Raw genomic sequence first — 17,512 nt, 5'->3', positions numbered from 1 at the left:
AACAAATCTCTTTATCTCTCTAAAGATAGGCTTAATTAACTCAGTAGTTTCCAAATACAATTCAAAAACAAATTTAGTACTCCCTCCGTCCCATATTGTTTGTAGTTTTGGGAAGTTGAACATATTAAGAAAACTTAATTAATGTTGATGACTAAAATTAATTTACCAAATTATCCCTATTTAATGTATAATATTACTTGGAAATAACATTGGTAGAAGTGTGGAACTAATTAAAAGTAAAGGGTAGTTTTGAAAATGTCATCACATTAGTAATTAAATGAATGTTATATAAGGAAAGTTAACAAACATTTTGGGACATCCATAAAAGGAATAACAACCAAACAAAATGGGACGGAGGGAGTAGTTACCAAAATAAAGTGAGAGGATAAGAGAAAAGAGATTTGACCGTGTGTAGATTTTGCTGCCCATACGTGATTGCTCACCCTAGCTAAATTTTGCTACAAGACGGTCCATCAAAGAAAATGAAGAAGCCACTCATTAACTTGTTGATCCACGCATCCCTTACTCACATCCGTTAGATCGTCTCGGGAGCATTGAAGCTTTAATGCATGAAGTACCAAATCAAGTGTCATAACAAATCCCGTGCGCCATGTAATGCTTCCCAACAGTGTACCACATGTTCATCCGTACCATTGATCTACCCTTTTGTTCGTCTTTCTCTCATTTTTAACCATTTTCCGTGCTCAATTGCATAGAAACCACCTGAGTAAGAGAATTAGGAAAATCATTAGAGTAACCGCTCGAAAGTGACTAACTAACCCGAGTTAAGAGATTCAGATGAGACATTTTCATGTCTCATCACATAGCAATGTATCCTTAAAGGAAGAGTCTCAAAGAAATCTAGTGGGTTCACTTATCACATAGCAATGTATCCTTAAAGGAAGAGTCTCAAAGAAATCTACTGGGTTCACTTGAACCGTTAAAATACAAATCTAGAAGTCTAGCTAAACCAAAAGTCAACAACGACATATATCTGACGCGTGTCGTCCAAACAAAAGGGCTGAACGCCTGACGACACACGACGACTACATATAGTTCGTCAATATAGAAAGGAAATCAACAACACACATAGTATTTCTAACAAGTCAAGTAAAGGAAAGCACTAATGAGGCGAACCACCTCCAATTGCATCACTGCCCCTCATCACCTCGTCCATATCTATCGTCATCTCTCTCGCCCGCTGCTCTGCCAGGAGCTCCTCGTGACGGACCCGCCAGGCCTCTATGTTATCATCTATATCCCATCCGTCGGGCCCATTCTCGCGGTACTCGACGATTAAGTCTGCACGGGTCCGTAACGTCGCGTCAGTCGCAATCTGATCCCTCTCACGGGGAAAATCGTCAACTAGTTGTTGGTTGTACGTCGCTTCACGCTTCATCACGGTGTACTGCCCCCGAAGATCCTCCAGCTCTCTCTCTCGGACACGCAGCCTGTCACCCTGCTCCTGAAACGAAACTGCCTGGCTGTCGTAACGAGTCTGCAACTGGGAGAATGATCCTGTCAAATCCGCAACTCGGTCCACACTCTCGCTCAAGTGACGGCGGGAGGAAGTCGATGCCATGAGAGCCTACCAAGATCCAAAACGAAGAATAGCATGTAAACATAACCAGAAATAGCTGCAACTTGAATAAGAGGCAAATACCTGGTATTGGTGCGAAACATCATAGTCCGCACCTCCGTAGGGACCATAAGCAAGGAACTTCTGATGATCCACAGAAGAAAGCAGCTGCTCCCCTCTAGTAGACAAAAAAGTGGAACCATTAAAGGGAGAAGCAGAAGGATGATGCCTCCACACGGGAACCCCACCAGAAGACCCAGATAGGGGTATCGCCGAGTAAACTAGCTCCGAAGCTGGGGCCTCCTCGGTAATAGGAGCAGAAGAAGAAGAATGTGGAAGAGAACTCGAACCGGTTTCTGCCTTGGACCTCTTCCTCTGGCCACCCTTCCGGATAGGGGTGGGAATCGGGCGGGTCGGGTAAGTTTCTCCTCTGCCCACTCGGGTTCTCGGACGGATTCGGGCGGGCTTTTCTGAAATCTCCTATGATCAAAGCCCGCCCAAGCCCACTAAAGCATCGGGCAAATCGGGCATCGGGTTTCTTTATCTGATATTTTTCTTCCAGATCAGGAAACTCTAGAAATTTTATATTGTCCAAATAAGCTTCTCTAAACAAATTGATACCAAATCTTTACAAAACTTATAAATCAAGAATGAAAGAAATACTCAGATTTCGTAACATAAGAAATCAACAACTGATATAGATTTATATATGCAAACATGAGACTTGGTTGTCTTCCATTTTTTTCTTGTCTTTGTATGTTTCATTAGTTCTTCTTTGTTCTTCCTTCACATCAAAATAATCTTAAAATTTGACCACTACATAGAGATGGAAGATGATGATGGGCCTAAAAGGTTACCCTAAATAGGTCACCACCCGCAAGTATACGGGCGTCAAGTGATAATTCCGGTAAGTCCGGTTCGTTCCTCAGAGACTAGTCAAACCTATTCTAAAATTAGGAAGTAATAAGATTGTAAAATGATTTGGTTTTGGTTTTTAAAATAAAATAAATAAAATATTAAAATAAAACTACGGAAAGAAAATAATTACAAATGATACAAGGAACTCAAATGGGGGATAGCCTAGGGTTTTCTGAATCCGTTTTCCTAACAATTCTAAGGACAAATTAATTTGGTCTAATTCGATTGTTCTTTGTATAACTCAGGTTTTCAGTCCATGGATGGTCTAAAAACCCGGAAGATATTATCGTTAAAATAATAAAAACTGTAATAAATTTATCATTGAAATAATTATCGAAACTTCATCTAAAACCCTAGATAGAAAATTAGTTCTTCATGATAAAGGATGGAAGCTTAAATATATGGAAAAAGGAAAGAAAAGTAGAAAAGTTGGATTTCTTACTAAATTTTCCAGCCAAACAGAGCCTTAGGGAAGTGATTTCCTTCTGATTTTCCACTGCTCTGCCAAACGCGCCCTCTGGGAAAACGATTTTCTCGTCTTCCCGGAAATATTTTCCCTGTGAGAAAATAATTTTCTCACCTGTTTTCTCACCTTCTCCAATTCTCTTTCTCTCTCTACACTTTCTGTTTCTTCTTTATAAACTCTCTCTAACTTTTCTTTTCTATCTCTTGAACTTATTTAACCAGAAATAAGATTGAAACAATTTAAAATTTCCTTAAAACCGAAAGAAATAATCTCACTGTTAATCTCTCTCTCTCTCTCTACAATCTTTCTGTCTTCCTCTATAATATCTCTCTCTCTCTCACAAAAAGGAAAAATTACAAACAGAAGAAGAAGAAGAAAGGTAGATGATGATGATGATGATCTCTCCACGGTTTTCTATCTTTGTTTCTTTCTCTCTCTAACCTCTGTCTCTGTTCTTCTTTCTTTTCGTTTCTGTTTAACCCGAGACCCCCTCTTAATTTCTCTCTGTCACTAAGAGAAATTCAGAAGATGAAGATGAAAGATGGATGATGATGTTGATAGATTGATGATCTCCTTCTCTGTTTCTCTCTCTAACTCGGTTTTTCTTTTTGGTCGTGAGAGATGATCTCTCTACAATCTCTCTCTTCTTTCTCTGTAATCTCTACTGTTCTATCTCTCTTTGTACTCTGTTTTTATCTTTACTTGAGTTCTGGAGAGATATCCCAGCCGAGAGAAGATGATTAATGGTTCAGCCGTGAGCTCCCCAAAACCGAGCTATCTTTTTCACTTCCCCCTCTCTCTTCTTATAACGGAGTATATCCTCTCGGTTATCTCTTCTCTTCTTTCCTTTCTTCTCTTTTCTTTCCTTTTCTCTTTTCTTTCCTTTTCTCTCTCGGTTTCTATAGAGAAACTTTCTCTGTTTGAAAAATCTTGGTTTGAAGAAAATTAGAACAGCTTCGGTTCTAATAAAAGGAAGAAGATGACGATGACGTCAGCTGACGTCATCGAGTCGGGTTGGGGTGTCCGGGTCACGCGTATAGCTTGGTGTACCTCTGGACGTGACAGAAAGTAGCCCGCACATTCCCTGGTCCATTCGATTTCTTGCCGGATGCATGCCACGTATCCCTCTTGACTTTTAGTATACCAAATTTGACCCGAACTTTGACTTGCTCTAATTTATTCATCCGGACTCCGATTTGACTTCCGTTTTCGCCTCTGAGTTTGTCATGAACTCTTCTTTTCAATCGAGTACTAAAATTTCCAGAATACCCTAACCTTGAAATGACCAAAATGCCCTCAAGTGTGTATTTCTCCCGATTTTATCCGTTTTCTGTGCTCAATTCTTTAGAAGACACCTGAGTAAGAGAAACAAGCAATTTATGAGAGTAAAGGCTCGAATTGGACTAACTAACCCGAGTTAAGAGATTCAGATGGGACATTTTCATGTCTCATCAGATGATCCCAATAACTTATTTAATAGAGAAGAAGGTAGGCACAAGAAGGTCTAGTAAATAAGAGAGAAACGGCTAGAGAGACAACGTAGATTCTTTTTCTCTCTCTCTATGCTACTGAATTTTTCAGATTCAATGTGGTAAACTATTAGGGTTGCTTCAATGTGTAGTTTATATATCTTGGGAGAAACCTTAAATCTACTTTGGGCTTTATAGTGAAGTATAATCGACACTCAAAGTGATTGGCATCTATAGACACCCGTCGAGTGAGCATATCGGGCTCGGGTATGGGCGGGGTGGCGGGCAGAGCTTTTCACCCGAGCCCGCTCATGAAAAATCATCGGGCTGGGCGGGTAGAACCCATCTTCAGGCGCGGGCGTCCATGGACATTGTCGGGCGCGGGTAAACGTGACGGGTATCGGGCTTTCGGGTAGAATTCCCACCCCTACTTCCGGATGTCCGCATAAGCACCAGGAATGTAGCCGGAACCCACCATTTCTGACGACGAAAAAGACTCTGTACTCGCTGCAGGAGGTGAGAATAAGATCGGCGCGCCAAACACCATTTGGGAATGATGAAGCGCACTCCGTATCTCAACAGCTGCAGCAGGAGGAGGAACTTGACTAATCAAAGTTCTACAAGGGACAAAATCCCACAGAGGAGTACTTGAAATAAGAGAATGGGACAGAAGGAAAGCTACTTCTCTTTGGGTCACGACGTTCGAGCAGCTGGGAAATCCTCTCTTTCCAGCCACGAAGCTTCACAACGTTCTGATTGTTAAACGTACAATCTGTCAAAAAGATGATACAACATTAGGCAACAACATACATGGCGTACTCAAAATAAATGGTAACATACTTAAGGGCGTTTTGCCAACGAGAAGGAATCTGACCTATCCCCCGGTCACCGAACACCAGGTCACCACGTGCAAGAAAATAATTGGTTTTCCACTTTCGGTCGGTATCCGGCAAACCAGAGATCAGAAGAACACCAGGTTTTCGCGGCTTGATGCCATACCGACCCTTGTCCCTAGAGTGACTCGCCAAGTGGTAGAAGCGGAGGACATCGCTCTCTGAGAGATCTACGCTTTGTAGGTAGGCCAACACTTCCAAACACAACAAAAGCCTCCACGCGCCAGACATGAGCTGCGAAGGAGCTATCTCGTAATGATCTAAGACCCCGTGAACAAAGCGGGGGATGGGGAATCTAAACCCCATGGAGAAAGGAGTCGTGTACAGTGTGCTCCAGCCGCCATGATCTTCGTCAATTAGCTCGTCGGGTTGAGGAAGCCTGAGCTCTATAGAGTCGGGAATGTTATACATGAATCTTACATTCTGAAGTCCCTCCTCCGTAATAGTGGAGGTCGGGTTTTCAGATAAGCGCTTCAAGGATGCGCGTTTTTGCGCCAACATCCGTCTAAATTCAGAAGGTTTTTGCGCATGAGTCGGACCAGAGGAACTACCGTGCTGACGGTGACTCATCTCAGAAGGCAAAGTCTGTATGGAAAATGGACAAGGTTTCAGATCCTACAACGACTAAGTCAGGCTAAGGAAGTGAGCAATAGTTGGCTTGGTGTGCAATAATTAGCTTGGTGTGTGCAGTCAGTTAATCAAGCTTAGTGATAGTTCAATCAAGGTATCAAACCTAACAGTAACTCACTCAAGGTATCAAGCCTAGCAGTAACTCACTCAAGGTATCAAGCCTAGCAGTAACTCACTCAAAGTATCGAGCATAGCAACAATTCAATCAAGGTATCTAAACTAACAATAACCAACTCACGGTATGAATCTCAAAAACACATGCCAACAAATAAGGAAAGTAACTTAGAAGATCAAACGCTATGAACATTCAAGAACGAATCAAGAACAATTGAAGAACACTAAATTTCAATCAAATAACTCAACAAAATCAAGTAGGAAAGAGAAAAATACCTTATCAAGGTAAAGAATCCCCAGAATCTCTCTCCAAGCTCCAAATGGCAAGTGAAACAATGGTCTTTCACCTCATTTTATAGGGTCCAACCCAAGGGGTACCCCCAACTCCTTCCCGCGAGGTAATCTTTCGCGCAAATACATTTGAACAGTAATACGCGAAGAACATAGGCGTCCCGAGGACCCAAGGCATATCTGGGACATACGCGGGAAACGAGTGGGTAACGCCCGGACAAAATAGAGCGAAGAGATCTGATCGTCCAAACAAGGTGCAACAGGCCACTGCCCGTCCGAACAACTAGCGTGCAGAAAGGAGCTGGCCGTCCGGAAGACGAGCGCCCAAGAAGTAGCTGGCCGTCTAGACGGCGCGCTCCTGTGCGCCCGCGCAGGAGAGCGCTGGCCGTATCCCAAACGCCCAGCGCGCGCCACGTGACGCGCTCTTGTGTACGGGCGCGCAGGAGCGCCTTTTCCGCGCTCCGGGCGCCCCCATGGCGCCCGACGCCCAACAACTTACTACTGACTCCCGAAATATTTTATTTTTTCACATGGCACCCCTCTTCGCGACCACTTTTTCGTCAAACGAATCCTCCCGCGATTCTATCAGACCAAGTATCTGAAACCTATCGGCACCTCAATAATACGAGCACGACACTCAACCTCGAAACAGCCATCGCTACGATGCAAAGTGGCACTCCTACTAGTAAAATATGATCGAGACGCGCAATTTTCCGCTGAAACGGTCATACCTCACTACTCCCTAACTCTGCATCCGGACTTAGAGAGTGGGGGGAAAATTGTATGGGCAAATATCCGCCCCACGAGGTGCCCGTAGAATTTAAGAACAACCGCTTCGTAAGGATAAAATCCGCGAAGCTCGATATGAAGGCCTGGTAACGGCCCAAGTCGCTAGTATGATCACCAGATCCATACCCGCTTAACACTAAGCATATCTGACACGTGTCACGCGATAGCCACCTCCTGGTACCAAGCTATTTGACGGTTAGAAGGTTATTGCGCAATCCATAACCGCCCTAATGGTGAATATTCCGCATCTTCCACTTAAAGGCGGGCGTTACCGGCCAGTAGCTTACCGCACACGCGGTAACATCCTGGCCGTTCCTCGAGAGATTCGAATACTCATCTGATGGTCAGATCCCCTAGCCCTTAACGTATCTCTAAGGAGTAATGACACAGAATAAATACGTCGGTTACTAGATGGTCGTCATCAAGGCAATCCCCCTCCACCACTATAAATACGAGAAGCAGCACTCAGACAAGGGCATCCAATATTCGACCGTAATACTCGGGTAATCCAATCCATTTTTACTACCATCCTCTTCGATAAGCCTCTCAAAGAGCTCTTCACTCTTCCAAAGTCTCTGACTCATCGTCTTAGAAGTTGGGGGATAAGAGCTTGGTAGTCCTGAATTGAGCAGTAACTAGCTGGTCGTAACACTATCTCGCAGTAACTAGCTGGCCGTATCACCATCCTAATACGGCCACCTCCTTATCGCACCACTCACCTAGCGATAAGACGCTAGGCGTATCGTCATCATCCATCCAACGATCCTCACCGTCCGATCCACTTACGACCAGCATCTTATTGTTGATCCCTTTACGACCAGCACCTTATCGCGAGTCCCACTTACGACCAGCAAGTTAACGACAATACATCATTACCTTCACCCTCTTCATTACAGTAAGTATATCACTACTGTGGGGATCTGTTCTGACAACTCCATGAGCCGCGACACCTAAGCACTCCGACGACGGTTACCTCCCTATCGCCCATTTTCACTTTATTTATATTTGATCGATTATCTGACTTGACCATCGGAGCCCCCTTAGGCCGTTACCATCCCGGTGTCCCAGAGGCTTCACGATCTCTTCTCTCTTTTTGTGTGCAGGTTCTTTTCGACACGTAGCTGGTCCCTGAAGCATCCGACCCGACCCGACAAGACTTTTGACCGTTGACCCGTTAACTGTCAGACTTTCCGACCCGAAGACATTTTACCGTCTACACCCCCGTGGTGCTCGATTGGGGTCGAGCAATTAGTTGTTGTTGCTAATGCTCTTGAATTTCAATCTTTCTTCAAGTAGTTAGGTGGATAACCAATAATCTTGAAACACTTTTCATTCAAATGACCATGTACTTTACAATTATCACAAAAGGGACCGGATCTTTTGATCCTAGATTGTGTTTGACGGAATCCTTGATTATTTGATTGAGTGGGGCGATACTCACGACGATTCATACGAAAGGCCGCGGCTTCTATGTGAACACCAGAATTCATGGTAATACTTTGTTGTTGTTCTTCTTGCTTAACAAGGTTATGCATCCTCGTGAGTAGAGGTAACAGATCCTTTAATAAAATTTAACTTCGAATAGTTGAATACTTATCATGCATGAAGTCCATGTAAAAATTTCATTGCTCTTATTTGTTGAGCAAACTCAAGTGTAACTTTTCCTGCACCACATATGCATGCTTGAGACACATTAATTGAATCTAGTTCATCCCATAGAGTTTTCAGTTTTGTGAAATAAAGAGATACACTATCTCCTTCTTGCTTCAAATGACTAATAGCTTGGCATAGTTGGTAAATTTTTTGGAGAATTAGATTGAGCAAATCGCTCTTTTAAATCCATCCAAATGGTCTGCGAAGAATCTGCATACATAACGCTACTCCGTATTTCAGAAGAAACTGAATTCATAATCCAACTACTAACGAGTGTATCACAACGTTTCCAAATGTAAAGGGCATTCGAATCGATTGGCTCGGGAATGGTGCCAATGACAAAACCGAGTTTGTGTTTGGCAGTGGGAGCCATTCTCACACCCCTTTCCAATGGACCGTACTTATCACTGGCCAAGGATGTGCTAAAAGTAAATCATTGACGGACTGTTAGATGGATATATCGCATAAGGATCGCTAGATCGAGCCATAGAATGAGGTTGACCGACCGTCTCAGTTGCGGAAGCAGTGTTTGAATCACTTTGCCATTAACTTAAAAAGAAATTGAATTTTAAATAAGAGAGAAGAAAAATTATTATGTAGAACACAACCAATTAGTCCTTAGTCCAGTGGTTTGGCTTCTTCAATTTATATAAGGAAGATTGCAAAGGCTAAGGATAAGTACTAATCTAAGTTGTTACAAAGGGAAAAAATAGATACAAATAAAAATAACTTTAAATATCTAATCTGTTTATGGGACTTGGTCCATCTTGACTCATTCTTCATGCATGTCCCCAGTTGATGAAATTTGGTTTGTTGTACACCTCAACCATTCGGTTGATTTCATACCCACGTATGCATAGGATTCTTAACTTAATAGTTATACCTTCTCATAAGTACATAAAAAAAACATAAGTACATAACAATTAACAGAAATGATATAGAAGCGGAAGACCTAGGCGCCAGCAGGGCAAATATTGTCCACAAGTTAGAGCAATTTAGTATGTACTCTACATCTTCAAACAATATTCCGATAACATAACTTGTAGGGAAATATGAATGTAAGATATAACTACTAAAAAATAAAACCTAACTTGCAAGCAAACTTAATGACGCAATAGAAACTAATGTTAACAAATTTCGTAAAAGAAATCCCAAAAACTTCCTCTCACGCAACACTAAAAAACAAAACACATTAAAACATTGTCGTGCTGCTAACATTCTAAAACGTATTTACCAAACAAAAAAAAACATTCCAAAACGTGTTTAATTAATTTTTGCTAAAGGATTAAGTAAAGCCAACTTCAACTAGCCTCAACCTTAATACATAATTTTACCTATATCTCTTTATACACACACACCAATATAACTCCTTACCAAATTGAAATACCAATCTTTCATTCTCTCTCTCTCTTTCTAGCTTTATCTATGGCAACAAGAAAATCATTCTCCCCTTACAATCTTGGTAATTTCTTCCTTAATGTCACTCGATATAGATCTGGTTTTGACTCTTCGGTTCCCCGAATCTGGGTAGATATTCCTATACCTAAGCATAAGTATGGTTTCCATGTAAATCAAGGGTTACGATCTTTGTATACTGATGATCACGATCAACTGATATGCCATAGTGATCATTCTATTAGAACCTCGTAAGTTCATCCAGAGATTCTTTTTCTTATTTCTTACAAATTTGGATCCCTATTCAGGCTCAATGGTCAAATTACTTCATGTACTTTACGTGAATAACCTAAACTGATATTATTGAAGGGAAACGGTTAGAAATACTGATTTGAATTATGAATAGTTATGGATTTAAGTCACGGAAAATTTAGAGAGCAAGGAATTATTAGAATTATATTATTCATTATGTAATAATTTAGAGAGTCCCAAGTTACTAACCTAAAGAGTCTTAGTTAATGGTCTATAGAGCCATTTGAGTTGCTTGCATTTAATGGGAAGATGTAGATTCTTGAGAGGGTCACTGTAAAAGTATGAACATGAAGATGTTGATCAAAAGAACAAGAAGATATCAGAAATTATCCAAATCTTAAACCAAGAAGTAAAAGTAAGTTTGTGAAACTAAGTGTGTCCAAGGACCTGTACGGGCATCTAGCCCATCTCCAAGTTTAGTTTTTGTTAAATCTCTTTCTTCCGTAGTACATTTTTTTTCCAACAAAAACGGGTCAAAATTACTTTTTTTTTTTGTTGAAACATGGTAAAAACTATTAGTCAAACAAGACCTAGACATAATATCTTAGGTTCAGGACCTGCTCTGAGGCCAAAACAGGCACAGTCTCGCTTCAGGCCTCGGGGCCAAGGGGGTCACGTTTAAGAGGGTATTATAGTTTTCAGTCTCTGCAACCTAATTATAGAAGAGTAGTGAAATTGTTAATGGAGTAACTATTATAGCTTGTTGGTAAGACCCCCACTTCTAAGATCAGGGGGCCAGGTTCGAATCTCTTAATCTTTTATTTATTAAGAAATTTTTTTTGCTACTATGTTTTTTTTTTTTTTTTTTGTTGAAGGTTTTTGCTACTATGTTATATATTTGCAAAACAATTTACAATTAAAAATGTACATTATATATTGATTCTTACCTACAAAGTTTGCAAGACCCGACTACCAAATCTCATGCTTAACCAAATGAGCTCAACTAATCTCATAAACAAATCACAAATTTTATCGACCTTAATCGTATCTAGCACCGTATTATAATCTTCATATGTTTGGTTGGTATAACAACATTTCCAATGGATACAATTTTATTTTTAAACTAATCAAACGTCCAGCCATCAAATCTATTTATAGATTAGATGCATGATCCAAAAGCTATAACATTCATCAAAAATGCTTTTAGATAAAAATTTGCATATAGCATTCGTAAAACACGCTTTTAATAAAAAATTGCAAGTATTAACGTGTCGTCGTTTAATTTCACCTTCTCTTAATTGTTGGTACAAAATTGCATTTCCTTTACTAATTTATAGTATTTTTAGACAGTGAATTATTTAAATTTCCAAAAGAGTCCGTTGAGTTCATTACTCATTGTAAACTCATGTTATTTTTCGGTTCATTTTTTTCACATTAGAGCACAAATAAGAAAAATTGTAAATGTCATAATCAGTAACATGAATTGGACATAGGCATGGGAGTTCTATCTGCACCCCCAAGAAGTCAATTGGTGTGGCCTGCCTAAAGACAAAGCTAGGGTGTCTGCAGTTCTTGTTGGAAGTTTTTTGGAAAATGTTAAGCACACTCACCATATTTTCACATATCTTTTTTTTTTTTTTTTTTTTTTGGAAGTCGACTACGATATACGTATGTCGTTACATTTGGCACTTGATACATCATAGATGTGATAAGCTCGATAACCGCCCACTCAAACAATAACAGAACCGGGCCTATAGCCCAACAAGACATGGCCTTAAAGCCCAACAACATTATTTTCACATCTCTTTTGACTTCACAAAAAATACCTTTGATGTAAGTGTATATAATAGAAGTGGTGAGTGCTTTTGAAATTTTTCAACTTATTAATTATTCTATTCCGGTTCAATATTTGCAGACGAAAGGAAATCGCCAACGACGTTAAAAAACCAATAGCTCCTTCTCAGCTTAAACCGAATTCTCCATCATGGTAAGTTATTCCTTCCTATGTTTCTTAATTTAAGAAGTCAGAGTTCGAGTTGGCCCTACCCTTTTTACTCTACTGCTTCTTCACTTCCGTTCTCGCGTAATTAGGACACATTTGTTGTATTTATGTAGGACAAAATGGATTTTAGGGGCAATATTAACTCTAGTTTTACCCTTTTGGAAGGCAAAATGGGAGAAATTGATAAAAGTAGAAGGTAATTCATCTCTTGCCCTTGGTTCCAAGATGATAGAGTCCTTTATGTTATGATTTGATTCTAATTTGTCCATGAGAATTTGGTTTCATATTTGTCTAGCATTCTGATTTGGCTCTTAAGACTAATTCTTAGTCTCTCTCTGTCAATTTTAATAATCAATTTTATTTTTACCCAATTCGAAAAGTATTTTTTGCTCCATCTTATCTTTCTCTTGTTCGTCGAATTGTGCCACCGGAAACTGTAGCCGACAACAACCAACCTACCATTGTCAGTTGCATCCTAAGTGTTTTTTCTTCTTAAAACCTCACTATTCTTCTTCCCCTTACCACCACCACAATTTCCATATTTCTCTCTCTTTGTATGGCCTAAACACTACGTTCCCAAACCCACATATTCAGTAAATCACCTTCATAAGGTGAGAATCTCAAGGCACCACCAAGGGACGGATCTATGGGGGTGCGAGGGGGGTGCGGCCACCCCTGAATCATCCTGAAAAAAATGTAGTAGTAGTAATGTTTTTTATGTATATACATATATAGGTATATGTGATTATGTATCTAATGATGTATACAAACGACATGAAGAAGGTTTTGGCTTAGTGGTTAAGACATGGGTTACAAGTCATCATGACGGAAAGGTCATGAGTTTAAGTCTCTCCTCGTGCATTTTATATTCTTTTACAAATATATGTATATATATATATATATCATGAGTTTGAGTCTCTCCTCGTGCATTTTATATTCTTTTACAAATATATATGTATATATATATATATATATATATATATATATATATATATATATATATATACATATGTGTGTGTGTGTGTGTTTTAACTGTATATCGAATTATGCACGTATAAAGATAAAAAAAGTTAGTGTGCAGCTAGTGGTATTGACGGTGTGGTCTTGTGGACGAGTGAACTTGAGGTTCTAGGTTCGAATCCAAATTCATACATTTTTATTTTATTTTTGAAATTAATGAATTTAACTATCCTAAATTCAAAAGCTAGAATCCAATATGTACGAGACCATAGGTGGTCATCATTGGTTTGGGATGTTTCTACTTTTTGTGAAAAACATAATATTGAAGTTGTTGATCTTAATGGTTCGTACATAGTTCAAGGGAGAAGCAGGAGGAATGCACAACAAATTACAAGCTTTTGTCACTATCAAGTGGAGATTTTCAATACCGTTATTGATATGCAAGTTCAAGAATTAAATCTCATTACACTGAGAAGAACATCGAGTCGCTCCGTTGTATGACATGTTTGAGTCCATCTAGAGGTTTTACCCTTTTCGACAAAAGTAAGTTGACGTGTCTTGCTGAATTTTATCCGTTAGATTTCAGTAGTCTTAACACTATGCTACTTAGTTCCCAGCTTGATAACTACATTTACGATATGAGGCAGAATAATGATTTCTCAAATTTAGATGGAATTGGAGGTCTTGCTAGAATATTGGTGAAAACTAACGGGGATAAAGCGTATCATTTAGTTTATTTGCTTATCACTTTAGCACTAACTTTGTCGGTTGCAACTGCCTCTGTTGAAAGAGTTTTTTCAGCTATGAATCTAGTTAAAACACGCTTAAGAAATAAGATGAGTGATGTGTGGCTGAATGATAGTTTAGTAGTCTTTATTGAAATAGAAGTTTTCAATGAAATTGACAATAAGTCGATTATGCGAACATTTCAAAATACAAACTCTCGTAAATCAATTGCGTTTGTAATCGTTGATGTATTAATATAATTAATGAATATAAGTATTTTATTAATTATTGTGTTTGCAAAAAAAGAAAATTCTTAGGTATATAAATTCGCACCCCCTAAGTGAAAAATCTGAATCCGTCCCTAGCACCACCCATAGCTCCTGGAATTCAACTGATAAAAACCCTAATTTTACTTACTTTCTCCGATGCGAAAAAACCTAATTTTATTGGGGTGCAGATGTAGCTTAAAGATACTCTTGAAGATTCACTAAATTCGACTTCATCATCAAGATTACCGGTTCAACGTAGTGAAAGAAATACTAGTACTCGAGGAATGGCAACCCTTTGTTATTGAAGTAAGAAAGAAACGGTAGGGATTTCGTGGAAACTTCTTCTGCCGCAACAGGTACAATCGAAAGGGGATCTTCTTATAATTTTCCAAAGGAAGTCGGACGCATCTCAGGCACCGTGGTTAGGGAATCAAAATGTTTCAAATATGGAAATCAAATTTCCGAATGATCTCACCAAAGGTAAATCTTCGAGAGAAGGAGAGAGAACATAGTAGAGATGGATGGGCGGAGGTGAAGGACGATTGTGAAAGGGATAGTGAAGGAGATGATGGTGGTCGGAGGAGAATATTTTTTTATGATGAGATTGATGGTGTATGGTCAGCCAACCGAACGTTTGCCAATGATCTTCTTTCTAACGAAGATAAAAAGAGAAATAATATTGGAGGAATCACTCTTGGAATAAAGTGTAAACAATTTGGGAGCCATTTTTAAATTTTAGACAAATACGAAGTCAAATTTTCTAGTTGGTCACAAACTGAGGGCTAAATTGAAATTCAACACTAATTTTATCACACCTAACTAAGAGTCTAAGACAATGCAGTGACTGGAATAAAATGGTAATGTTTTTCTGTGTTGTTTTACAGGAGAGATGGAAAAGGTGATAGAAGTGGTGGAAATTGTAGCAGAAACGGTTGAGAAGGTAGCCAGTGAGACGGAAAAATTGTCAAAGAAGTTAGCAGATGAAATTCCAGGTGATGGAAAAATCAAGAAGGCAACTTTGTTTGTAGAAAGGGTGTCAGAAAGGGTTGAAAAGGAAGCTCGATTAACAGAAGATATAATTCATAAGGTAGTATAGTTTACAAAATAAACCCTAATCTTGCCAATAAATTTTTAATTATTTTAATTAATTGTAAAATAGGTGGACGAATTAAAGCAGGAAGTAGAGGAGCTCTTTTAGCCTGTTCCTGTCAAAGAAACACTAAGCAGGATTTGATGTAAATGATTCTGGTTATAGTTTGGAATATAATAAGCAGTGATAACAGCACAATTATCCCTTAATTTCTTAAGTTCTTTCTATGATCCGTTTTTTTTTTTTACTATGCAAAAAATTATTTATATAATAAAGGAGGGTATTTTTCTCCCTCCTCCTAAAGACTAAGATTTTTTCTCTTATGTTTGTCTCTAATGGTTATGATTTACTCTACTAAAGTTTGAGGGTTCAGATTTGACTAAATATCAACCAAGGGTTGAGATAATAAGAAAGAAATCTTTTCGAAGTTCCCGTTTTTCTTTGGCAAGACTTAAAGGCACCCGTATTATTGTTGTAGGCGCCCCATTTACATATGGATCCGTTAAAACTTTAGCCTTTAAGGGGCGTCTATGGTTGCAATGTGGGGCACGTATAGATCACCTCAAGTGACGCATTTGATAGGATTGTCCGTGCCCGACGGGCACGGGTTATACCCTCGTATATTGAAATGATACAAAAATTACAGCGGTATTACAAAAACTCAGACCGTGTGTGATTAGAATTTGGTTTTAAAGTAAATGAGGACATTAAAATAAACATGGACTCCCAAATTAGGATGAAATCTCTATACGGGGTGGATGTTGTCCCCTCCTTTCTCTCCGCCCAAAAAATATAGTAATCATAATACATCGGGTTTAGCATTTCCGAGTCTCTCTGTGCTATGTGCACAAAACATTTTTATTTAGTTTTTGATATAATGATTCAACTCTGCTAAAGGATAAAAGAATTCAAAGTTTGAATACGATCTGTACCATTTTTTGCTGAGTGAATCAGCATATCACAAATTAAGTCAAGATTTAAAAAAAAAAACAACGTCAAGATCTTTCGTACACTTAACATTTCCCTTTTCGAGTTCAACGCTCTTTTCTTTCCAAATCCCCGTACTAAAACACATGGTATGTTATTCCGGTTGTAATTAGGATAGGACTCCAATAAAAGAAAAAACACAACCACTATGACATTATCTACTTGTTAAGCGGAATAGGTAGCCGCAAGCCTTGGCGAAGCCAGGATTTTTGTGATGTGGGGGCACATTTAAGTAAAAAATAATAACAAATTCATCCACAATTTTTCGCTTCAAATATCTCTTCATAACATTTTTGCACCTAACATAAATAGTAGAATTATTTTTATGAAGAATTTAAAAACAATATTTCAGTTTACTATGTCGCAAGTTTCAAGAAAAAGAAAAAAAGTTTACTATGTCGCGTACCTTTAGCTAATTTGAATAAGATGAGAACAGAAAAAGAAAAATCATATTTTATCTTCTTTGACGTTTAAGAAAAAAGATGAGAATGTGACTCACTTCAGAAAGATATTACTACCAAAATTTGCGACTTCTCTATCTTGTTTGTTTTCTATTTAGTTGGAATTAGAGTTTAAACAAGTTTATCAAGGTGGAGAAAGAAGTTAATCTTGAATAGAACGTAAACAAATTAGGGTTTTAAAGTAACTTTAGTGGTTATTGTGGTGAATGGACAGTTTTCCTATTTTTATTGTTAAGGGAGGGATAGGGTAGGGGTGGGAATCGGTTCGGACGAGCGGGAAACGGACACTAACTCAACCGTTCTGGGCAGAACGGACACAAGTCCTAAGTGTCCACTTGGACATCCGGACAAAACGGGCGGACAATTTAGTTTTTTTTTCAACAAAGTGCCCTTCCGTGATCATTTTGATAGTTGGGCAAACCGGATATCGGTCGGTCAGGCGCCGGTCACTAATAAAAAAATAAATTTTTATTCGAAACTAAAATTGTTTAGTAGCTAATACTGTTAAATTCACGATTATATAATAATCGGAGATATGAACATGAAGTAAAAGACACGATAATTTAAC

At 38.9% G+C, this 17,512-nt stretch overlaps 1 protein-coding gene across 2 annotated transcripts; it reads left to right on the top strand.

The window, feature by feature from the left end:
- The first annotated feature begins 10,028 nt into the window (after positions 1–10,028).
- Positions 10,029–15,721, top strand: LOC147530904 (uncharacterized). Of its 2 annotated transcripts, none has more exons than XM_086651021.1 (5): positions 10,029–10,448; positions 12,365–12,436; positions 12,565–12,647; positions 15,291–15,493; positions 15,566–15,721. In XM_086651021.1, the coding sequence occupies exons 1-5, from the start codon at positions 10,228–10,230 to the stop codon at positions 15,602–15,604; spliced, it is 618 nt and encodes a 205-aa protein (XP_086507147.1). In that variant the 5' UTR covers positions 10,029–10,227; the 3' UTR covers positions 15,605–15,721. The 2 variants fall into 2 exon arrangements, with proteins under 2 accessions (XP_086507147.1, XP_086507148.1); XM_086651022.1 differs by lacking the exon at positions 15,566–15,721 and adding an exon at positions 13,767–13,954 and having other exon boundaries at positions 10,122–10,448; positions 15,291–15,550.
- The last annotated feature ends 1,791 nt before the right edge of the window (positions 15,722–17,512 follow it).

This window comes from Eschscholzia californica, unplaced genomic scaffold, assembly GCF_041429995.1.
Source record: "Eschscholzia californica isolate CP2 unplaced genomic scaffold, dmEscCali1.0.p SCAF_6, whole genome shotgun sequence".
Lineage (NCBI taxonomy): Eukaryota > Viridiplantae > Streptophyta > Magnoliopsida > Ranunculales > Papaveraceae > Eschscholzia > Eschscholzia californica.
Note: the sequence above shows the minus strand (reverse complement) of the source record. Positions and strands in the feature narration are given on the sequence as shown.

Coding starts and splice junctions, on each gene's coding strand:
- LOC147530904 (XM_086651021.1), top strand. CDS start 10,228: ATGGCAACAAGAAAATCATTCTCCCCTTACAATCTTGGTAATTTCTTC. Junction 10,449..12,364: donor GATCATTCTATTAGAACCTC/GTAAGTTCATCC, acceptor CAATATTTGCAG/ACGAAAGGAAATCGCCAACG. Junction 12,648..15,290: donor GAAATTGATAAAAGTAGAAG/GTAATTCATCTC, acceptor GTTGTTTTACAG/GAGAGATGGAAAAGGTGATA.